At 51.0% G+C, this 14,544-nt stretch overlaps 1 protein-coding gene across 1 annotated transcript; it reads left to right on the top strand.

Moving 5' to 3' along the window:
- The first annotated feature begins 776 nt into the window (after positions 1-776).
- On the top strand, positions 777-1,948 carry CCR6 (C-C motif chemokine receptor 6). Its single transcript, XM_061207524.1, has one exon. It carries the CDS (start codon positions 780-782, stop codon positions 1,890-1,892), a length of 1,113 nt encoding a protein of 370 aa, XP_061063507.1. The 5' UTR covers positions 777-779; the 3' UTR covers positions 1,893-1,948.
- The last annotated feature ends 12,596 nt before the right edge of the window (positions 1,949-14,544 follow it).

Raw genomic sequence — 14,544 nt, 5'->3', positions numbered from 1 at the left:
ATTGGACATATCTGTGGCTTTTAAGGATTATATATATAAAACCATAAATATATACCCAGTCTTTAATATTATATATAATAATATCAGGCTAGGACTATGAATTATAAGTATCCTAGCAACATCTACACTTCGATAGGTTTTGTTCAGTGGAATCTTGTGAATGTAATTAATTTGAATTTTGCAGAAGATTTTTCTGCAGATCAAATCTGTGGTTTTGCTGATATCACCCTTTTTTATGCTCTAGATCAGGGATCGGCAAATCACAGCCCATGGCACCATGTCTGGTCCGCCCACTCATTTGTGTAGTTGTCTGTAGCTGCTTTCACGCTGTACCCGCAGATTTGAGTAGCTGTGTCAGAGACTATATGACCTGAAGATCCTAAAATATGTACCACCTGGCCTTTTACAGAAAGAGGTTGCTGACACCAGCTCTAAATGAATATTTCTGTGTAAAATAGTATGCTGTGCACTGTTTGTGTTGAAATGGGAAGAAACCTATTTCCTTAATTCTCTGGCTCTCTGAGAATACTTAACTGTAATGCATTTTGCTTTCGTTCCCCCTTAGATTCACTTCTCTCCCGTTCTCTCCACTGTGAACCAGAGGACTTGAAAGTCCACTCCCCTTCTATTCCAGGCCCGGACTTTCTGCCCAGGTCAAGCACCACCATGAGAGTGGTGAGCATCTTTTTTATTTTGGTTGGGAGTATAATTTCGGTCAATTGTGCTCCTTGAAAATTACACTACTGCTAACTCTATCTTTGTTCACTTTCCAGGAACCCATGAATTCCACCAACATCTACGATGCAAATGAGGATTATTTTGGGTTGGCTAATAGTTCAGATTATTCACTCGATGTTGATAGCTTTCTATGTTCCTTGCAAGAGGTCAGAAAGTTCTCTGGGCTATTTGTGCCACTCGCTTACTCCTTGATATGTGTCTCTGGCCTCCTGGGCAATATTTTGGTGGTGGTCACCTTTGCTTTTTATAAGAAAGCCAAGTCTATGACAGACGTTTATCTCTTGAACATGGCCGTCGCAGACATACTCTTTGTCCTTACCCTCCCGTTCTGGGCAGTCAACCATGCTACTGGCGAGTGGATTTTCAGCAACGTCATGTGCAAACTGACCCGGGGCATCTACGCCATCAACTTTAACTGTGGGATGCTGCTCCTGACCTGTATCAGCCTGGACCGCTACATCGCCATCGTTCAGGCCACCAAGTCCTTCTGGCTCCGGTCCAGAACCTTGGCTCACCACAAAGTGATCTGTTTGGTCGTGTGGGTGGTGTCGATCCTCATCTCCAGCTCGACCTTCATGTTCAACCAGAAATACAAGCTCCAAGGCAGCGAGGTCTGCGAGCCCAGGTACCACACCGTCTCCGAGCCAATCCGCTGGAAGCTGCTGGTGCTGGGCCTTCAGCTCCTCTTCGGCTTCTTCATCCCGCTGGTGTTTATGATATTTTGCTACATGTTTATCGTCAAGACCTTAATTCAAGCTCAGAATTCTAAAAGGCACAGAGCCATCCGCGTGATCATAGCCGTGGTCCTTGTCTTCCTGGCTTGCCAGATCCCGCATAACATGGTGCTTCTTGTGACCGCCGTCAACCTGGGCAGGACGGACCGCTCATGCAGCAGCGAGAGGCTGCTGGGCTACACCAGGAACGTCACCGAGGTCCTGGCTTTCCTGCACTGCTGCCTCAACCCGGTGCTCTATGCCTTCGTCGGTCAGAAGTTTAGAAGCTACTTTCTGAAGATCATGAAGGACCTGTGGTGTGTGAGGAGGAGGCAGAAGTCGCCAGGCTTCTCCTGCTCCCGGCTGCACTCGGACAACTTCATCTCCCGGCAGAACAGCGAGACTGCGGACAATGACAACCCGTCCTCCTTCACCATGTGACGCCCCCCAGGCTCGGCGCGGACGGGCGAACAGACAGGACAGAAATGCACGGGGAATGTGGACGTGAAGCAAAAGCGAGCGGGTCTTTCCTGCAAGATCAGGGCTGCACGTGCTCGGGGTGCTAGCAGGCACTGATGGGCAGCATCCGCCAAACTCCCTTGACGGGGATGCTCTGTGCCCCGGTCCCTGACGGCTGGCATTCTGCAAAACACACTTTGGGAAATGCTGAATGAAAATGAACTGCTGACAAACGTGAACTCTTTCAGGAATATTCACAGAGCAGCCCTAGACCACAATTTCTTCTGGTCATCGCAAAACATCCCATGGCTTAAAAAACCAAAATGGAAAAAACAAAGGAAAGCCCTCATGTAACTCATTTTAGGCAAAAGGTTAAACATTTTTCCATCGCGATGGTTACTGTTGGTAATCGTAATAGCAAAATGGGCTGGCTTGAGCTTTATCTCATTTCCCTGTGAAAAAGTGTGAGCTTTTTCTCATTTCTCAAGCATGAGCTCATAAAAAAGCAGAAGAAAAACAAGCTCAGAGACAGTAGAGGTGGCTGCATAAGTACTAGTGACACTTGTCACGGTGGATAAGGCAGTTGAGGTTGTAACAGGCCGTCAGGAAGTGTAAGTTTGCTTCATTTCCCTCTGTTATTGGAAATTCTCCTCTAAAAATCCATTAGACTGCATGCATTTAGCATACAGAAGGGGCTTAATAATTACTTGTTTAACAAAACGTAATAAAATTGGAGCTTATAGTGCAGTTTAAAGAGTTAGTCGTTTAAATTTTTTTTTTTAATAAATAGAGTACTTTTTAAAAAACAACCAGGAGACTTTGCTGAGACAATAATGAAAGAACTTTTGTTCATTTCCATCATGGAGTTGAAGAAAGATGTGTGGAGAGGGCTCTGGTCGTGACGAGCTTCAGATTAGCTTCTCAGAGAGCTTGGATCACGTTGGCTTCTGCTGCAGTAAAGTGGTTTTACCTAAAGTCTGAGCTTAACTATGGAATCAGTTTTTAACAAATCTCTTTGACTGCGTCAAAAGTTCATAGAACTCAAGTTTTGAAAGTGCTTTGTAAATATATGAACCTAAGTGGAAAAGCATCAACACATCTTACAGAAACAAAAAAAAAAGGAATTCCCTGGTGGTCCAGTGGTTAGGACTCTGTGCTTTCACTGCTGAGGGCCCAGATTCGATCCCTGGTCGGGGAACTAAGATCCCACAAGCCTTGAGGTGTGGCCAAACAAAACAAAACAAGCAAACAAAAAAACAAAAAAACCTCACAAATGCGTATTAGAAAAGTCCTGACATGAACTGCAAAGATACTGATGTGTTTTTAATGTGTTATTTGAAACTTTCTCTTGTTCTTACAAGCTTCAGCTACATCTCTACATGAAATTCAACATGATCTCTTAAGATCCAAAGCCTGTATTTTTAAAACATGTTTTGGCTTTGCAAAATAAAACTGTTCTGTGGGTGAAGTAGGAATTGTCTTCCAGTCTCAGGGCTCCGACTGGGAGACCCTGGTGTTCAGGGGTCCCACGCCCTTCAAATCTGTTAGCGTGTGACTTCAGAAATCAAAGCAGAGGAGACGTTACTCAGATGCTTCTTTCGGTTTGACCAGAGCACTGATGAGATCTGTGAAAGTGTGTTTCAAAACTGGCACAGAAACATCATGCTGACTCAGCGAAGCTGGAATCAAGGTCTTCTGCATCTCCGTCTCCAGAGGAGTGAAACTTGCTTCTTTATGCAATAACCCTTTTCAGATTTCAGCCATAATGAATAAAGGTGTTTCTAAAATGTGCTGCATATTTTATTTCATTAAATGGCATCCTTTTTTCGTGCTGCCTTGGGTGTCAGAACAGGTGCATCAACAGCCGTTTGGTGCTGCAGAGGCCGACACCCCCGGAGACCCGGGGCTACTGGGGTCTCTGCTCCTACATTAAAGGGCTCCGGACTGTTCTTTAACGGTTCCCGGGTCTTCTTTTCATCTATTTCTCGTATCTTCTCTCACTGTCAGGCTCTGGCTGGACCTTAAGCGTGTGCCTTTCGTCCCTCCTCTGACTCTTTGCAAACATTGTTCCACTGTGTTTGGGGATCATCTGTCTACACTTGTCAGGACTGTGTATTAATAGGGACAGTGGGTTCGTGCCTGCCAGGCTGTTATTATACATTAATCATATGCACATGTGCAATTTATTGCGTATGCATGGGTGTGTGTTTATGTATAATCACGTCTATGTGCTGACCAGAAGACAATTTTTCTTGGTTCCTGTTACAAAGTAGTTGAGACGCGGTCTTGATCAATTATTTCTGGATAACTGAGACTTTACTATATGTATATCTCAGCAAAGGTGAAAATTCAGGCACGGAGGTATTATCTTGCAAATTGTATGTTGATTTGCTTCTGAGGACAGATAGCCTAGCTTTTAAGTGAAGCCAGGAAAGTACAATATTTTTAAATCCTTTTACGATTCTGATAGTGTGTGCAAATTCTAGGCGTTCGGGAGGTATGAGGACACAGAATCTGGTCTAAATGAATACAGTGTGTATGCTTAGAGTCTACTGGTGTATCACTTTGGGAGGCCTGCCGTAACAAAATATCACAGACCAGGCTGCTCAAACAACAGACATTTCTATCTCCCCGTCTGAGATCCAGGTGTGGGCAGGGCTGGTTTCGCCCGAGGCCTCTCCCCTTGGCTTGCAGACGGCCGTCTTCTCCCTGTGTCCTCACACAGTCGTCCCTCTGTGGGGGGAGTGTGTGTGTCCTGACCTCCCCTTCTTAGAGGGACACCAGTCACATGGGATTAGGGCCCACCCTGATGGTATCGTTTTAACTTATCAACTCTTTAAGGCCCTCTCTCCAAATACAGTCCTGTTCTGAGGAATAGGGGTCAGGGCACCAACGTGTTAATTTGCGGGGACACAAGTCCAACTAGCCCGTAACAACTAGGCTTCTAAAGGCAGAGCAGCTCTTCATATTCGAGTTAATTGCAAACACGTGAGGACTCACTTCCGGGCGCCCCCCTTTCTGGTAAGGTGGGTTCCAGGTAGTCATTCCTAGTTCAGGTTCTCGGTTTTCAGGTGCATTTTCCCCATAAAATGAGGATGACAGCGGACACTGTGGTGCTGGTCAGCCACACCTGCCGGTTCAGCCCGCGCGGTAACTGAGCGCGGATGCTCCCACCGCGGATGGCCCTCCTCTGAGGATCTCTACTGGCCAGTCTGCCGCCCTCCATCCCCCCCTTGGGGGAGGGGGCTCCTCCCGCCTCCCCGCCTCGCCCTCCAGCTCTTCAGTGCGGTGGGAATTTCCCCAAACTTGGGCCACTTCTGTACTTGATGTAGAGAGCGCCCTCTTCTCTCGGGGGCCTCAGGGAGGTGGGCAGCAGCTGTGGCCGCGGAAGGCAGCTGTGACGGTGCCGGGGGGGGGGGTGGGACCCCCTTCGCCCACCCATTTGTATAAGCAGGGCACTCCTGGTTCGAGACTTCAGAGGCCTTTGTTATCTCATCCGATGCCTAGAGCAGCCCGTATCCTCCCTCGCAACTGCGGGAAGACCGTTGGAATCGCTGCAGCCCTCACGGAGTTCAGGTCCTCGGATGCGGCGCTCATTGCCCTGCGGGAGCCAGAGGTACGTGCTGTCTGTGTGCTCAGGGACTTTACACGGGAACCAGAGCCCAGAACGAGCAGCTGTGACTTATTTTCACATTTTATGATTCAGTATGAACACCCGCCACACTCACTGCAAACTGCCAGATTGCTTTCTTACATTCTTCCTTGAGTTGCATTTGCTAATATACTAATTTTCCTGATGTTTTATTTAGGTAAATCTACAAGGGAGCTAGCAGTAGGAGCTGTATCTTTTCTAATCCCTTGGTTTATTTCTCTCGTGTATGAGAGTCCAGGTAGACAATCCAGGACGGCTAGCAGGATGCTGTTGTCCTCAACTTCAGTCTGTCTTCATGGTGCAAGGGGGCTGCTCTAACTCCCTCTTTCACATTTTCACCCCAGGCAACAGAAAGAGGAAAAGGCGGTGGCAGGTGGCCTTTTCTTTAAGGGCACAATCTGAAAGTTGTGGGAATCACTTCTCCCAACCTATTGGCCTCAACTTAGTCATGTGGTTACAACAAGGTGAAAGAAAGTTGGAGTAATGTCTCCCGCTGGGCGGCCACGTGTCCACACACGTGTAATAACAGTGAATACCCCACAGTTCTGTCACCATGGACTGTTACTCTGTGGGAGGGCAGAGGAGACAGTGGGAAAAAGAACTTCAAGGGAAGGAAGGGCAGCTGTACCGCTCACTTCAAAAAAAAGAGCAAAGGTTGCAAATTTTAAAGAAACGTTCAAGTTGCAGTAGAAAGAACAGAGCACAAGAAGCGGGGATGGTCTTGGCCAGGGTCTCTGAGAAGAGGGTGGGTCCAGCCCCCTCCGCCCAGGAGCGGCCTCCCTCCCCACCTTCGTGATAACCAGCGCCGCAGCATCTAGAGCTGGTCAGACTAAATTGTCCAAGTACCGTGTTTGGAATCAGGGTTAATATTTTAATGAGAAAGTTGGATTTCTCTGCCTCATTTTGAAAGATGAACTGGCTCCTTGAATTTGAGAATTTGAATTTACACAGGACATCTGGGGGCCCTTTTTCTGAGCCGAGCGCGTAGGCGATGACCCAGCACATCTCTCCACGCGATCTGGGGGCCCTTTTTCTGAACCGAGCGTGTAGACGATGACCCGGCACATCTCTCCACGCGAGTAGCGAACGAGTGCATTTGTGAGACGCTGTAAAGGGGTCCTTACAAGGGTCCTTACTTCACCGGAGAGGTGCGGCCCACTGGCCTCCTGGATGGGGAGCTGCCGCCACCTGCTGGACGCAGGCTGCAGTCACAGGGGCTCCAGGTGAGATGTCCCTGCATCTGGTCTGCCAGTGTGATGGGTGAGGAGGGGTGGCCGCACTGGAGACCCCCATCAAAGGCTGCTGACAGCCTCGCCTTTGGGGAAAGCCTTCCCAACGAGCTGTCCTCGGTCACCCGCAGGCCTGACTTCCAAGGTCAGGTCTCTGCCACCACGCAGAGACCCTCCACTGACCCACCGGATCTGGGGAGCAGGGGCTGTGGGGTGGCAGTTCATGACCTTGGTGGCCATTTCCTCAGACCCAGGGGCCACCTGCCTCTCAGAGGCATCTGCAAACGTGTCCTGGCCGGGGGCTTTCTCTCCTGGGGCTCCTCCCCTGTGTTGCAGTGGGCCCCTCCTGCTCTACCCGCTCCCTCCACGCGGAGCTGCTCCGACTGGACTCTCTCCCCTCCCCACGTGCCCCCCACCCAGGCCGCCTCCCGTCCCTGCATTTCCGGACCACCCCCCCCCCCACCACATGCTGATGACAAGTCTGGAACTTTCCCTGAGGTTCTGGGCTCGCAGACAGACCTGTCTCTTGGATGTGCCCGCCCGATACCTCCACCGGGCCTCGAATTCCACTCTGAACTTGATGAGCGCTCCGTCTTTCCCAGAGAGCTGATTTGCCCCGGTCTTTCTCTTTTTGATGACTGTTGCCTCTGCCCACCGCGTTTACCAAGCCCACTCCCTGGAGAGCCCCCAGGCTGTCCCCCCAGCGTTCCAGGCTGTCCCCAGGCCCGTCGGTTCTGTCTCTAAGCACATCTCTGCGTACCGGGGCCCACTGCCCCTCACCCCACCGCCTCTTCTTTCACACAGACCATTGCAGTAGCACCACGGTCTGTCTTCTCACCCTCGCTTCTGCCTTCACACTGCAGCCAGAGAGGATTTGTAAACCCAAAGTGCATCCTCTCCCTCTCCTGCTTAACCCCTTTCAGTCACTGACCTTGCAGTTAGAAGACAGTCCTGACTGCCCCCCGCTAGGCCTGGCATCCTGGGCCCCATTGCCCCCTACCCACCTCAGGCCCCTCTCACGCCCAGGCTCCCAGCCAGAGCTTGGCCCCCTTCCTCCCAAGGCCATGCCTTCCCTCCTTGGCACTGTCCTCTCCGCCTGGACGCTCCTCTTTGGGCACGGATCACGCTTGTTCATCCTGCCAGGTTTCCTTGGAAGGTGCCCTTCTCGGTGAGGACTCCCTGACGTCTCTCCCTGACCCAGGTGGGTCCCCACGCTCTCTTGTAACTCTGCATCCTCTTGGTGGCCTCCTAGCCTCTCACACATTCCTTCCAACATTTGTTCTATGTATTTCACCTCTTAGAGTCTGTGCCCAACTCCAGATGAGCCAGCGTTAGGGCAGGATCGTGTCTGTCTCACCAGTGACGGCCAGTGTCTAGCACATGGTTCCACACCCAAAGCGTGTTTGTCTAATTAACACACCGAGGAAGACACAGATCTTAACACTTTCATCCTCAAGTACCTTTTCTGCCCAACTCTGCCTGATCTCTGGGGCTGGGCTGCAGCTCTGATTCCACTGTGCTGTGTCAAAATCACACATTCTTCTGTTCAAACGGCAGAAGGTCCCCAGGGGTGGCCCTGTGGTCAGGGGGCCATGTTTTCAAGTCCGCACCCTGTGCCTAGAAAGCCTGGCCTGTCGTCGGCCCTTGGTTCCTAGCTTTGCTCTCCATGAATGCTTTGGTCCCACCTGAAATGCCAGCATTGCTGTTCCGATTTGTCTGGGTGATAGGGTGCAGGTCGCAGGCCCTGTGAGACCGAAGCGGAGTGTGGAGGTGGGACAGGGGACCCAGAGGATCAGACGCAGAGCCCTCTGTGTGGGAATTATGACGCCCCTCCTGTTAAGTCACAGCTGGGCTTCCTGCACCCTCACCTGGTGGCTTTCATACCCTGTGCGCCCACCCTCGGGGCTGAAGGAACCCGTCGATGTCTCACAACTGAGGAAGAGACACCGGCCGGATACTCGCCAGGAACTTCGGCCCCGGAGGTCTCTCCAGGCTGGTGACGGTTACCGTGGCTACCAGGCAGCTGGGCAGGACCAGGAGGGGAGCATCTGCCTGTCACCAGCGCCCAGGAAGCCCCTTCCCACCTGCAGACACTCAAGTTGCTGTCCAGTGTGAAAGGGCAAAGAGCCTGTGAGTCCTCGGATCAGAAGCCACTGGACGCCCCCTTCCATCTCGTGCCCACTGAGGACGCAGAGTCCATTTGTCTGCTTCTCTGCTGGTGAATCTGTTCACTTTTCTCAGTCTCCTCCCATTATACACACACACACCCCCACACCCCTTAAATGTCAGGTGGGGAATTTAATCTTCAAGTAATGCGACTGCTAAGTTACCATGGTTTCCAGGTAACTATGGTAACTTTCCAGGTAATTTTGCTACCTCGTTTTTATTGTTTTCTTCCTTTATCTTAACAGTGTTTGCCTTTGTATTGGCAAAAGTAATAGCCAATGCATTTTTCTAGGCAGCCAGCTCTTAAAATTTTAGGATGCTGGTGTTGGGAATCAAACTAAATGTTTTAGCATAAATTAAAGCTGTAATTGCTTTTAATGTGTTGTGGGTAAAATAATATAATCACAGGAGAGTCCCAGGCTTGTTAATAAGAATAACAGGCTTGTTATTACGCAGCTGGACTGGGGTCTCAAATAACAGAAGTATGATTGCATCAGAGTTCTAGTAAAAACGAGAAAAAAGTGAGTCATTAAAGAAAGACTTTGGGAACTTCTCCCACTCGACATTGAAATTCACGTTTAGAAACAAAAACAGTGCATCTGAGTCTCCCCCGAGCCGAGCTCGTGGCCGCCTGGAGGAATTATTTCCCTAAAACACACTTATTTTCTCTAGAATGGCCAGTGTGTTCACACCCCAGTTTCCTGTTCAGGATTAAAGAAGGTTTCTTTTGCCTGTATTTTTAATTTGGGAATAATTGCTATTATTAAATATACCTTTGTTGAGTTTTAACTGACAAAAACTTGTAGTTCAGAGCTGGTGATTGCATTTCATGCAGGTGTTGGATGGGGTTAGGGTTTTGGTGAGATCTGGCTGCTTTTTTCTTGCTAAATGAAAAAAAAAGGTGTCATACGAATGTATAGATAACAGAGCAGTGTGAGCTTTTGGCCAGAGGTCAGAAACAAACCTACCTTCTGCGCTGAACTTTCATGTTTAACAGGGCTGTACAAACGTACAGCCGGATCCGATATAGGCTGAATCTAACCAAGAACCGTTCAGTTTCACGTTGAACAGAAACCAAATGCGTGAGCTTTGGGGACTCTGCACTGTCCCCAGAGCAGGCACAAGAAGATTGTAGGGAAAAGCCAGAGACAGGGGTCTGAAGTGTGTCGCGGGAGAAACGAGGGCGTCAAAGGACAGAAGGACACTCTGGATGAGAAGGGGACAGAGGCCCAGGTGAAGCCTGAAATTAAGAGCATGAAGAGATGTGAGTGAGAGAGACTGGGGGTGATGGAAACAGAAATAAAGTGATAAAAGCAAATCTTTTGAAGATCTGCACTGACAGCCATCACTGAAATCGCTGCCTCTGGTAAATGGGAAGGCGGACAGCAAGAGTGGAGGAGAGCTCTCCTTCCTGAGGAACAGAACAGGTAGGAGACACAGGCGTGTGCACAGATATAGGGATTTTTTAAAGGAATTGACTCCTACGCCCGTGAGGGTGACAAGTCTGACGCTCACAGGGCTGCAGGCTCCGGCGGGTTTCTGTGTTCCGTCTCGGGGCAGAATTCCTCCTTCTCTGGGAAACCTCGGGGTTCTGTCTCTAAGGCCTTCTCCTGATCGGACGAGGCCCACCACGCTATGGAGGGGGATCTCCTTTGCTCACGACACTGACCTCGTCCGCAAACACCTTCTCGCAACGACTGGGTTAGTGTCTGATGAGTCACTGGGCACCACTGTCTGGCCAAGTGGACACAGACAATTAACCATCACACTCACCCGGGGGGGAAACTGGAAAACGCGTTTGAAACTCAGTGAGGTGTAGATCAGGGTCTACGATGGCGTAAACGCTCGCTGGGACCAGGAGGGACACACACCAGCCCAGACGCAGGGACTGGTAGGTGAAACCCCCCGGAGGACTGGGGCTCCAACCCCACCCATGCCGGGGCAGTCTGCGCCCAGGGCTGGCGGATCTGCCACTTTTCAAGAAGAGCTGAAAATCTAAACTTTTAAAAATGTAGAGTCTTGGGTTTGTTTTTTAACTACGTATAATATAAAGTAATTAAAAAAACTTGTGAGTCAATCAAAAGCCTTCTGTGGGCTGAACGCAGCCCTTGGGCAGCTGTTAAAGAATTCTGAGATGGACAATGGTTTAACCATCCAGACACAGCAGCAGACTGGAGAGCCACCTCCCCAGGGCCGTCAGATTGGTGCAGTGATGGTGCAGTGCCCAGCCGGGTGACTGGGGGCAGCGGCTGTGCAGGGCGCCTGAGGTCTGGGCCCGAGACCCCCTCTCTTCCTCCCTCTCTCTCCCCCCATCCGCTGCACACAGATCTGTGTCCTCCCCTCTCCGACTCTCCGTCTGCCAGGGCTGCCTGGGCATCTAGGATCGACAGGAATCCTCTGGAGCACAGTCTCCTGCCGTGATCTCCCTTTACAGGATCAAGGAACTGCTGAGGATGTAATGTAAAATGTCACAGAACAAAGACTGTTGTCTTGTCCGTTCAAAGTGGCCCATTAAGCAAACCGTCCCATTTGAATGAAAATGTGGAGAGCATTCTGTGCTGCTTGTCAGGGGCTGGACTGCAGATAGAAGATTCCATTGTGTTCCCTGACAGCCCAGCCTGGGGCCAGGAGCGGCCCTGGGAGGAGGGGGGGGGTTTGGGGGGTCGGAGTGTCTCAGCTCCACCCAGCCCTTGGGCACACTCAGGTGCACGTTCCCGCATGACTTCCGGTGACATCTCCGCGTCCGGGAAGCAGGCGCTGTCTGGAAGTGCAGCCGCCAGGGCTCACCAGGACGGACACTAGAGCACCCCGAGGTGTAGAAAGGAAGGCGGGGCCCTAAGGAGGTCGGCGCCCTCGTGCTAAGGATGGCTCGAAGAGACCCCACCTCCTCCCCCAGTTCCCGCTGTGCCGTAGTCAGTTGGTTAAACTTAGGAAATAAGAGTATAGTTTGGGCCCAATATGCCTGCTGCTATTCTTTTTTTTTTTTTTTAACATCTTTATTGGAGTATAATTGCTTTACAATGGTGTGTTAGTTTCTGTTGTATAACAAAGTGAATCAGCTGTATGTATACATATATCCCCATATCCCCTCCCTCTTGCATCTCCCTCCCTCCCACTCTCCCTATCCCACCCCTCTAGGTGGTCACAAGGCACCGAGCTGATCTCCCTGTGCTTTGCAGCTGCTTCCCACTAGCTATCTATTTTACATTTGGTAGTATGTATAAGTCCACGCCACTCTCTCACTTCATCCCATCTGCTGCTATTCTTGATTAGAACACTTAAAAAAAAAGTTCCGTGTTATTATATACTTTTCCAAAAAAATATATGAAAGGGAAATCTTGCAGCAGTTTTGGCGAATATCATGTGCATTTGTAAGTTTTCATTTAAGATATTCTCCAAAAATCATCTCAGTTCCCTCTGTCTGTAGATGTGACGCTGTTTTAGTCACTCCTTAGGGAAAGGAGGACTGAGCCTGACCCAACCAGGGCCCCGAGCTCAGTGTGTCCAGACGTGTGGGACCAGGAGGTTTTATCACGCTGAGCATCTCAGAGGACACACCAATCTCACTGGGCACACACTAGCATCACCTCCTCTCTGCAGACATGCAAACAGCGTGGCCATGCGGCTCTAGGGGGGCGGTTGGAAGCCGTAAGTGGAGAAGCTGGAATTCCAGCCTGAGAATGTCCGACCTCTTCACGTACCATCTGCCGAAGCACATTGCCTCCTGTTAGTTCTTCAGAAATCCGAGGTCTTATCTTCCGTTATCCTCTACTTACTAAAGCTCACACTTCCAAGCATCCCACTAGGTTTCTTCTGGGTGCCTGGGTTTGACTGGCCTTTTGGTGGCCTTTAAGACAAGCTCTCTTTGCAGGATGTTTCCAGAAGTCTCCACAAGGGGCACGTGATACTTTTGGTTGACAACGAGCAGGGCTGACAGGGTTAAATGCTGGCGCAGGATCACGGGCGCCTTACACCCTCCCGAGCATCCCCCTTGCCAACCCTTAGTGGGAAATTCCCCCCCCCCCACCCCGAGGTCTGTGGGAGATTCTTCCCTTCTTAGCGCATTTCATTTTGTCCTTGTCTTCTTGTCGGGTGACCCGAGGTGCGGGAGTGAGATGCACATCATTCCCAGGGACTGATGGCCAGGACAGGGGGAGAGAGGGGGCCACAGCTGCAGACCCATCGGGGAGCCTTCAGGAAGCCGCTGTGAGTCGGTCACAGCTTCAACTCAGCCACCTGGGAGTGTTGACACCTCGCAATTCCTGCAAGTCAGGGCTGTCGTCTCTTCCCAGACAGCCTGGTACCAGCACACGCTGCATAGAAGGGGATCCAGTACTGGCCGGCAAAACTCGGCCAGAGGGAGAAGAGGGGGAGGAGGAGGACCTGGGAGAGCGGTGCTCAAGTGCGGAGCCCCGGGCTCTTCGCTCCAGGAGACCCGGCTCGCGTCCGCGGGGTCGTGGCCAGACTCCCAAACCCCTCACAGCGTCAGTTTGCTCTTTTGCAGATGGGGGTAGTACTTTCCTTGCTGACCTCACAGGTTTTGTAAATAAGAACTACTGGTCCTTTTACTGTTTTGGACTTGGATGACTCAACGGGCAACCCAGCACGCCCTGTGCGTGCGAGTGTAGACCATCTACACCCTCAGATCACCTGCCCGATCAGTGGAAAGCCTGTCAGATTACAGAGGAAGAGAAGATAAGAGAGCCCAGACTATGGAGGAGTGTCTGTAACCCCGCGTGAGAAGGAGAGGCCACGGGGCCGGGCTGGCGCGTGCAGCAGAGAGAAGGGCGTGGAGACTGGGCTGTGGGTACCAGGTGCGGGGAGGGGAAGGGTGTGAAGAGGGACGGCGCCTCGCAGCTCCCGGTTCTCCTGTTTTCTGATCACAGCCCACAGACTGCTGTTCTGCAGGGGCCCTTTCACTGAAGACCCCGTGACATCGAGTGTGGATGGGTCAGGACATGGCCCTGGGTGGTCAGCCGTCCTCCCAGCCCTCCTTCCAGGAAAGGGTTGTCACCCTCACTTTTCAGATGCAGACGTAACCTCCACAAGGTGATGTGTCTGAGGTCCCTTGGCCAAAGAGCAGCAGGGCTAAACCCAAGCTGAGGCCGAAGGACTCCCAGCTGGACGGCAGCCTATCTGGTCCTGACTTCAGAGCCGAGGGCACGTCCAGCATCTGTGGCTGAGCTCGGGGGAGGGGTGGCTCGGCTCTGCATCCAGGGGACGGCTTCTCTGACAATCCCCGGTGCACTTGTCCTCAGGCCTACGGTTTCAGTGAAAAAGAGCCTTAGAAACAGACACTGCGTGAGATCTCGGTGGATTAGAGAGCAGTGTGGCCACAAGCGAACTCATGGTGGGCCTGGGTCTGGTGTTCCGGGATCCAGGCACAGGGATGTCTTCTTCTTAGTCTCTGACGTTATCAAGCATTTCCCGATTTTCGAAGAAGCATTTCTCCACTTCACGTCCATTAGGATAGCTACTCTAAGAAACAAACAAACAAGAAAGAAAAAACAAAACCAGAAAACAACAAGTGTTGGCGAGGGTGTGGAGAAATTGGAGCCTTTGCACTGTTGGTGGGAGTGTAAACTGG

This window comes from Eubalaena glacialis, chromosome 12 (genome assembly GCF_028564815.1).
Source record: "Eubalaena glacialis isolate mEubGla1 chromosome 12, mEubGla1.1.hap2.+ XY, whole genome shotgun sequence".
Classification (NCBI taxonomy): Eukaryota; Metazoa; Chordata; class Mammalia; order Artiodactyla; family Balaenidae; genus Eubalaena; species Eubalaena glacialis.
The sequence above is the reverse complement of the archived record's forward strand: the minus strand, read 5'-3'. Positions and strand labels throughout refer to the sequence as shown.

What these genes read in the sequence shown, in the direction of transcription:
- CCR6 (XM_061207524.1), top strand. Translation starts at nt 780, where the DNA reads ATGAATTCCACCAACATCTACGATGCAAATGAGGATTATTTTGGGTTG.